Source organism: Amphiprion ocellaris, chromosome 10 (assembly GCF_022539595.1).
Source record: "Amphiprion ocellaris isolate individual 3 ecotype Okinawa chromosome 10, ASM2253959v1, whole genome shotgun sequence".
Taxonomy (NCBI): Eukaryota; Metazoa; Chordata; class Actinopteri; family Pomacentridae; genus Amphiprion; species Amphiprion ocellaris.
Window position 1 is genome coordinate 292,487 of NC_072775.1, and position 8,982 is coordinate 301,468.

Sequence of the window (8,982 nt, forward strand, 5' to 3'; positions counted from 1 at the left end):
CTTTGGTCTGGTGTTTCTTATTGAAGTGATGATGACAAAGATCCTCTATTCTAGCCTAACTTCCTGACCGTAAGTCTAGTCTCACGTTTCCAGTTCATTCTCTGGTACATTATGGTCTGGCTGTACCTCACTATTAATCGTTGGGACTAAGATGAGGATGCTGTGTCTCTGCAAACATAGTGACAGAGGTAAACTTGTCTTGAGCTTCACATGCTGAGGCTAAAACTTTATCTTACTATACCTAATTCTCCAAGCAAAAGAAAACTCCATAAAAACCAATGTGAAACATCTGTTGGCTTTGTAATAAGACTTTTATCAATCCAAGAGACAATATTCTGTGTTTCTATATTTTTCTTCTGCAGAAGCCAATTGGACTTAAGTGGTTTTTGCAGAGCTTTATTAAACTGATATCACAAAAACTCATGTGATGTAGAACCTATTGTTGCATTGGTCAGGTCAGGTGATCTTGTCATTGATGATTTAACAAAAATTGACAATGATCTATACAGAGTTTTTAAATGATATTTATTATAATAAGTTCTACAAACCTGAATCTAACTTTGTTGGTTTTGCTCCAAAAACATTGGTGCCTGGACTCCATCCTGGGGGCTCCATGAATATTTATTCTAAATATAGTGGAAATCCATCTGCTCTTGTTGTGGAAACATTGTGTAAAAGACAAAAACTGTCAGCCAATAAAAAAACTGTAAGTAGGACCCATCCTCTGAAGACCCAGAATGATGAAAAAGATTCCTAACGGTTGTTGAGATATTTTACTGGGAACCAAATTGGTGGATTTACTGAGCAGCAGTCAGACTGACTCTGTCCTCCAGGAACCAAGTACAGAACCACCACTAGGCCTGGAACCATGTACAGAACCACCACTAGGCCTGGAACCATGTACAGAACCACCACTAGGCCTGGAACCATGTACAGAACCACCACTCGGCCTGGAACCATGTACAGAACCACCACTAGGCCTGGAACCATGTACAGAACCACCACTAGGCCTGGAACCATGTACAGAACCACCACAAGGCCTGGAACCATGTACAGAACCACCACTAGGCCTGGAACCATTAAGTCGTGTATTTTCAGCACTGAAGACTATTAAATTAGTATTGTATGTCCAGGCAGTCAGAATGGACTGGCCCAACAACGGCCACATAATGGAAAACAATCCAGTGGGTCAGAAGAACTAATTTGACCCGAGTATGGCTGTGAAACATGAACCTCTTGTGAAACAGCAATCACCCCGACTGAAATCTCAGACGAAGCCAACCTCATCTTGAATCACCATATCAGAATCTGACTACGATCTCCCCAATAAAATGACCATTACTCACCCATATCCAAGCAAGCTGACAGCCTGTAAAAACTCCTAATAAATATTATTTTGTCTTCAGTAGCTTAAATATACTTTATATGTGCTTAATATAATACACTTCAAAGTAAAACAGAATTCAGACCAATGTTTTCTTTATCTCTTTTTGTAATGATTTAGTTCCCAATAACTTCTCAGATTTAAGGCAAGTGCACCATGTACGCATTATTCCTTAAACTCAGCTTTAAAAACATATTTAGGACTTTGTTTAGAGCCTTAATATGACCTCTAATGTGCAAATATTTAACTCGGAAATCCACATGAAGAAACAATAAACTAGACTAATTTGTATATGGTGGTTTAAAAGGAAAAATGAACATCCATATTAATATCCATAAAGCTTCTTTTCTGATTAAAAATGTCATCGTGAGTATATAAGAAGAACTTATTGGAAAGTTTGTACCATCAGCGTATATTTATTTAAAGTAGAAACACATGAGCAAACCAACAAATCATGGCAGTGTGATAAAACCTGGAATGAATGAACCGTGAGAGGAACAGATTGAGTTAACGAGGTGAAAGAGAGGACACAAACTGATCACAAAATTTGAAATTTGCTGGTCTATATATATATACACATAAATATATATTTTTATTTGTATATATATATATATATATATATATATATATATATATATATATATATATATATATATATATATATATATATATATATATAAATAAATAAATGGGGAAAACCTTACAGAACCACCTTGTGTCCTTCATGAAGCCAACTTTAGTTTCATAGCCAGGCGAAGACTTAGTGTCTAATCACCATCTGATGTAAGTCTAGATTTAGTTGGCCCCATGATTCACAGCTCAGCCAGCCTCTCAGGGAGCTCAGACATTTGGCACCCGGGTGTTTGGCTCCACACCTTTGGGTGACAGGAGTGAACTGCAGCACTTTGACCAAACGACGAGTTACTTCACCAGAACAAGTTGCTGGAACAGCCACTGATGGCACAAAAACATGGAAATTCTAATAAACGCAATAAGATATCTGAGTGCCTCTTTGTGATGCTGTAACACTGGACTCCAACCATATCAACTGGCATAAAATACAGTTTTTATGAGCATTAAAAGCAGCTATTATATAAATGCACATTACTGGGAAGAAGGATTACAGGTTCATACAACAAGCACTGTTTCATCATCAATCCACCTCTACGGAGCTTTGGTAACACGCTCAGCAGTGTGTGTGTGTGTGTGTGTGTGTGTGTGTGTGTGTGTGTGTGTGTGTGTGTGTGTGTGTGTGTGTGTGTGTGCAGCATGAGTGTGTGTGTGTGTGTGTGTGTGTGTGTGTGTGTGTGTGTGTGTGTGTGTGCACTGACTGAGCATGCGCAGATCAGCTCAGAGATTAGCTCGCTCACTGGACGGGTTGGTGCGTTATAGGACAGCTTTACTTTTAGCAGCGTCTCCGGCTGCTTCTGCTGAAATATTCCAGGAAGCGTTTTAACTTGGACTGGGTGGGACTGAATGATTGGCGGGAAACTGTTTACTTCGGAGTCCCAGAGAGGTCAGAGATGATTGTTTGGGCTTTTATTTGACTTTGGAGACTTTTTACGTGCCTGGATTCTCCTCATCAGGTGGGAACATGGAGCCGGAGCTGCGACATTTTTCCAGTTGAAGACTTTTCCTGACCTCAGAGAAGTTGGATTCTTTTTCCTCCTTATTTTACAACAATAGAACAACAGGAACACTGAGGTCTGGATCTGCTGTCATGATGTTTTACAGTGAACTCGTGTTTCTTTGTGCGCCAAATAGCAGATAATCCAGAAAAAAAACTACAATTTCAGTTTGAATCAGACCAGAACTGATATTCTAATTTATTCTAAAACGGATTTCATCACAGGGATCTCTTCTTAGTGAGTCAAATGGCAGAGGAATATGAGCAGTCCAGTGCGTCAGAATTCATTAAAGGTGAGTTATCCGCATGGGGTTTTTTGGTATTTTATAATCAACAGTAATGATTTATAAAACATTCTGTGTAGATTCTCAGTCATCCAGGTCATGTTAATTCTAAATAGTTTATCGTTATAGCAGCTCAAGTCATCCCTAACCAGGTAGTTTCACACTCTGGTCCATGTGAGTGTTTGGAGATAGAAATACATCCAGCAGACAGTTAGAGCTGAAGACGACTTTTAAAGAACTAAAGAAGTACAGTAAAATAAACCTTGTAAACCTTAAACCTGAAAGGTAAAGATGCAGTTATGTGTAAATGTATTAGCCCTTCTATTGGAATATATAAGGTTTTAGATTTACATTTGTATATATATTCATATTTACATTAGTGCAAATGTAAATGGGAACATTATTGGACTAAAATGTTGATGTCTCAGGAGGAAAATGCAACTTTTTAGAACCCATTTTTGATTTTTATAGCAATAATAGTGAAACAGATGATTGGTTTATTCTCTAAAACAAAGTCTGCCTGATTATTTGCCCTGAAAACTAACTTTTTCTGGCCACAATTTTTTAAGAGAAATCTCCATCTATGAGTCCTATGTTAGTTAAATCTGAACACACACGCCTGATACACACTTTTAGATGTAGTGTGACTTTAGTGTTCAGTACATCCTGAGCGCACTGCCAGCAAAAAAACTAATATTGATTTCAGTATATTTGATTTAATATGCACATAAATAAGCAAAAAAGTGGGATCAAGCTTACTGACCGACAGCTAACTCACTTATCAACATAACTATAAATCAATAAGAGCATTTACCACAATAAGAAACACTTTACAGATGATTACTAATTAATTAGAAGATATCTATGTCTGTAGTTAGAAAGGCTTGAAAGTCGTTAATAAAAGCAGCCCTTCAGGGTTAACCTGACTTATTAACCCTGGAAGACCCAAATATAGAAAAAAAGCAAAAAAATGTATTTTTTATATATATATATATATATATATATATATATATATATATATATATATATATATATATATATATATATATATACAGACAGATAGATGGATGGATAGACGGACGGACGGACAGACAGACATAGATAGACAGATAGATAGATAGATACCGAAATATAGAAACACAGGAGAAAAACTAACATATATAAATATATAACTAAATAAATAATTTAAAAAAACTGATGTTGTATTTCTGCAACAGTAGCTTTTACAGAGTTATAGAGAGCAAACTAACTGAAACCACAAAGACTGTTTTCACAAAATGAAACAGGTGATGCATTGGGACAAATCCAGGTATTCATATATCAACAATGGGCCGTTACTCTCATCATATAAAGTTAGATTTTATCTTTATCTCATCATATAAAAGCAGACTTTTTTCTTCATCTCATCATATAAAGGCATATTTTTTCTTAACGAACTTGTCAGGTTTTGTGATTGTTTCCATTCTGTGGTGGTGTTAATGTGTTCCTCTGTGATCCACCTGAACCCACAACACCTTCAATAATTCAATGCTGTCTGTCTGCACGTCTGTCTGTCTGTCCGTGTGTGTCCCTGTGTGTCTGTGTGTGTATGTGTGTGTGTGTGTGTGTGTGTGTGTGTGTGCGTTTTACACCACAGACCGGCTGTACTTCGCCACAGTACGAGTCAAACCAAAGAACTCGGCCAGCACTCATTATTTCAGTACAGATGAGGAGTTCATATATGAGAGGTGAGACTCAGATCAGTTTGTTTCCTGAAAGATTCCAGCCTGTGTTGGGTTGTGTGTTGCTGTTGTGTTGGGTTGTGTGTTGCTGCTGTGTTGGGTTGTGTGTTGCTGTTGTGTTGGGTTGGTTGTGTGTTGCTGCTGTGTTGGTTTGTGTGTTCGGTGGAATCCGAATATTCGGATCTCAAAATCAATATCCGGATACCACCGTCATGACCGAATATTCGGATATTTGGGTCCAGCCCTAGTTTTTATTGGACATTATGCATGTTAGTGTCTGATTGTACTCTGAAATGAAAGCATAGAACAAATAAACCAATGAAGACAAAAAAAGTTTAGAAACCAAAATGTATTCTAAACTTTGGACTCAACAAAGTTCCTCCTTTAGCAGATCTAACAGCTGAACACTCATTCTTTCCTCAGTGGAAATCAAATGTTCTTCAGAAAGTTCTTCCAACTCTGCAACAGAAGTTCCCATAAATGTGTGATTCTTGTAGGTTGATTTGCTTCCACTCTTCTGTCCAGTTCATCCCAAACCAGCTCCATGGGGTTTAAGTCTGGAGACTGTGCTGCCACTCCATGTTCTAAACCATCTGGTTCTTTGTTCCTGAGGTGGTTCTACAGAGCTTGGACTGATGTTCTGGATCATTATCTGCTGTAGGATGAACTCCTGACCAACTAGAACATACCAGAGGGTTCTGCATGGAGCTGCAGAATGCTGTGGTAGCCGTTTAGGTTCAGGGTTCCTCTCACTCTGTACAAGAACCGACCCTGGATCCAGCAGAACAGCCCCAGATCATCACACTTCCTCCTCTATGTTGGACAGTTGATGTTCCACACCGAGGAACCATCCTTTCATCAGTCCATAATACGTTCTTCCAGTCTTCAGTAGTCCATTGGTGGTGTTTCATGGTCCATCAAGACTCTTTTTCTGATTCTGACGTCTAACAACGGCTTTCTGCTGCAACTCCACCTGTCAAACCTGCAGCTCCAAGTCTTCTCTCCACAGTTAGACTGAGACTTCTTCCTATGACCACTATGAAGCTGATTGAAGCTGTTCTCCTGTGAGCTCCTATCACCAAGCTGTTGACTCTCATAACTGGTCTTCTGGTTCTGTTGTGGCTTTGGTTCTTCCAGATCTCTTCCTGTCAGAGTTTCCTCCAGTTTCTGAGCCTTTTGATGGAGAAGAAAACTGGACTCACACAAAGTGTGATGATGGTCTGTCTCTCTTCTATTGTTAACTGTCTTTTCCTCTCCATTTTTATGGCAACACACTACTTTCTGCAGTACTTCCTGTTCTAATAATGTTCTGAAGGGTTCCACGGTGTGTTCCAACACTACTTTATGCAGAGGGGGTTGGAAGTAATCAGGAAAAGTTGGGACTCCTGAAGGATTTGGTAGCACCAACTTTCAAGACTGGATCAACCTCCACTGCTGCAGAACAGCTTTAAGTTGTTAACCCATTTCTGTTCCTGATAAAGGCCTTTTAGTAGAATTCTGAAATATACATTATTTTTCGGTTTTGGGTAACCTTACCTTTAAACCTCTGGCAGTTCACCACTTATCTTTGGACCGTTTCAAGTTATTCATTGGATTCCAACTATTTGAATTTAAATTTTTTAAAAAAAGGAATAATTGGGGCGTTCTAAAACTTTCGACAGGATGTGTAGATGCAACATACTGTGCATGTGTGGAACAGAGTTGTGCAGGTGAGCTAGAAAAGTAGTATAGAAACAACAACTGGTGGTGTCTGCAGCTGTCTGTAAGCCTCACTGCACATTCCAAATGCTCTGCAAAACTTTAAATTATCAGTGTGTTAGCTTACTGGTCAAAGGATGTTTTATGGACCTTTCTTATTGCAAACAAAATAGCATCACACTGACAGAAGAAGACAGGAAAGAATGCTGACTGAAATGATTGGTCAGTGGTCCATCTGGCTCTTTGGATCTGCCTCCTGGTCACTAACAAAGTCAAAAAGAATTGATAGAACTTCTGCCAGAATGTTAGGGATGGAATAAAGCATCTCCTGGAAATCACACTTCACCAACCAGTCTGTATACGGCTCACATCCACGCTGGTCAACCATCATTAGCCAATCTACACCAGCCCTGGATGGACATGTGGAGACACAACGAAGTAGCTGGTTGTTGCTATGGAAACCTGATACTATCAGAAGGGCTGGAAGGTTCTAGAAGAAGACACTGGTCTGGAAGGACTGCAATGCTGGACAGAGGGAGCTGGAGGAAGAACTTTATTCATGAACTGATTCCATCAGATGCAACTGAGTGACTGAAAAAGCACTGAATGAGAAGGAGCATCCAAACTGTTGACTGGTTGTTTACCTACACATCGTGGTGTCTACAGCTGACTTTGTGCACTTCTGCCAGGGAGGGATAATCAGATTTTATTGCTGAACAGTGTTTTGGAGGGTCGTCTTCACAGTTCCCAGCACAGTGATGTGTTGGACAGAATCTTCCCAGTCACTGATAAATTTCTTCACCGGTCGCCAAATCACTTCTTCCCTCCTTATTTATTAATATAGTAATCTAGATGTTTTAAGAGGAACATTTCTACTACAGATTGAGAAATAAAACTGTACTAGATGTTGATTTCTTCACGTGCCTGCAGGTGAAGTCTATATAGATGCTGAGCTAGTGGTTGTGATCCCGCAGTGAGATATAGGCCAAGATGAGATAAGTGACTGTGTCCTCGTCATGATCGGGGATTTAGGACGAACACAGGAAGAAGCCATTCAGACTTCAGTGCACCATCTTTACCTCGGACCAGTGACGTAGGCAGTGTTTGACTTTAGTCATTAGCAACACATTTGTATTTGAGAAAAAAAAGCTCACAAGTTGTGCCTGACTGTTGTGATGATTCAGTGTATTTAATAGTCTAACAGGCTTCAGTTGTGACTGAAGAAACAAAATGAGAGATGAGATGTATTAGTAAGAGAACCATAAGAACAGTAGTGGCTTAATTAGATAGAAGCACGGAAAATAAGTTGATTGAAGGTAGTACTATTTACACAGCATCTTTCTAGAGGAGAGAACAACTGAAAATGGTTTATAGCTGATTTTACAGCTGAAAATAAGATGGCTTTAATATACAAGTATAACAATTCGATCAAAAGACAAAATAATAATAATAATGGTAATAATAGCAACACAAATAAACATAGAATAAATCAATTAAAATAAGTTGAATTAATTTTAAAAAATGAAATCATTAAAAATGAAAATAAAAGACTTGAAGGTTGAGGTGGTGCATCAAATCCTGTTTACTATAAATTTGACATTTAAGCATTATTTTAGACCGGCTTTGGGGGGGCTAATGAAAATTTTGCATGATTATATTGTAAAATTTCTTGTAGTATTTTTAAGGTATCATAAAGCAGCACTGTTTTAGCTTTTAGGGCGAGTTATTTGAAAATCTGAGCATGAGAAAGAAAGGAAAAGAAACCCAGCAAAAGGTGAGATGTACCTCACAAAGCTACACATTTCTCTGTAAAAGCCTAATTTTGAGATGAATGTTCTATCAGGAAAATGAAAAACTGAACCTGCCAAAACATAAATAAGCTGAATAATTCAGGGCTTTGTGTATGAATGCGTTTTTAAAATTAAAATTAAAATTTGTAGCAGCCTGAGTTCCATAGAGTATAATGGAGCTCTGACCTCTCGTCTCTGGTCTGGTGTTAAAGAAGCTAAAAGTGACCCTACAAAATGGTTTATAAAGAGACCAAAAACCTGGTCTGAAACCAGACCTTCAGTTTCACCCTTAAGTTAAATCCATAAAACTCTAATAAAAGTAATCACTAGTTAGTAAAGGGAAGGTGAGAATAGGTATGAATGTGTTTTGCAGTAATAAAAGTAGTTATAAAGACTGAAAAGTGAAAACATTCATTATTTTCTGCAGGACGTCAAATCAAATTCTCAACTCTTAAAAAACAGACAGACTTTGCTCCCA

General features: G+C 38.3%; 1 protein-coding gene across 2 annotated transcripts in view; it reads left to right on the forward strand.

Moving 5' to 3' along the window:
* Nucleotides 1-2,771: 2,771 nt before the first annotated feature.
* LOC111575954 (dual specificity protein phosphatase CDC14AB-like) overlaps nt 2,772-8,982 on the forward strand; it is a 19,364-nt gene continuing 13,153 nt past the window's right edge. The window contains exons 1-3 of one of the 2 annotated variants that reach the window (XM_023281405.3): nt 2,772-3,088; nt 3,237-3,304; nt 4,932-5,022. In XM_023281405.3, the coding sequence (XP_023137173.1) occupies nt 3,259-3,304; nt 4,932-5,022 (137 nt within the window). In that variant the 5' untranslated portion in view covers nt 2,772-3,088; nt 3,237-3,258. Of the gene's footprint in view, nt 3,305-4,931; nt 5,023-8,982 lie in introns of both variants that reach the window. The other variant, XM_035953428.2, reaches the window with a different exon arrangement.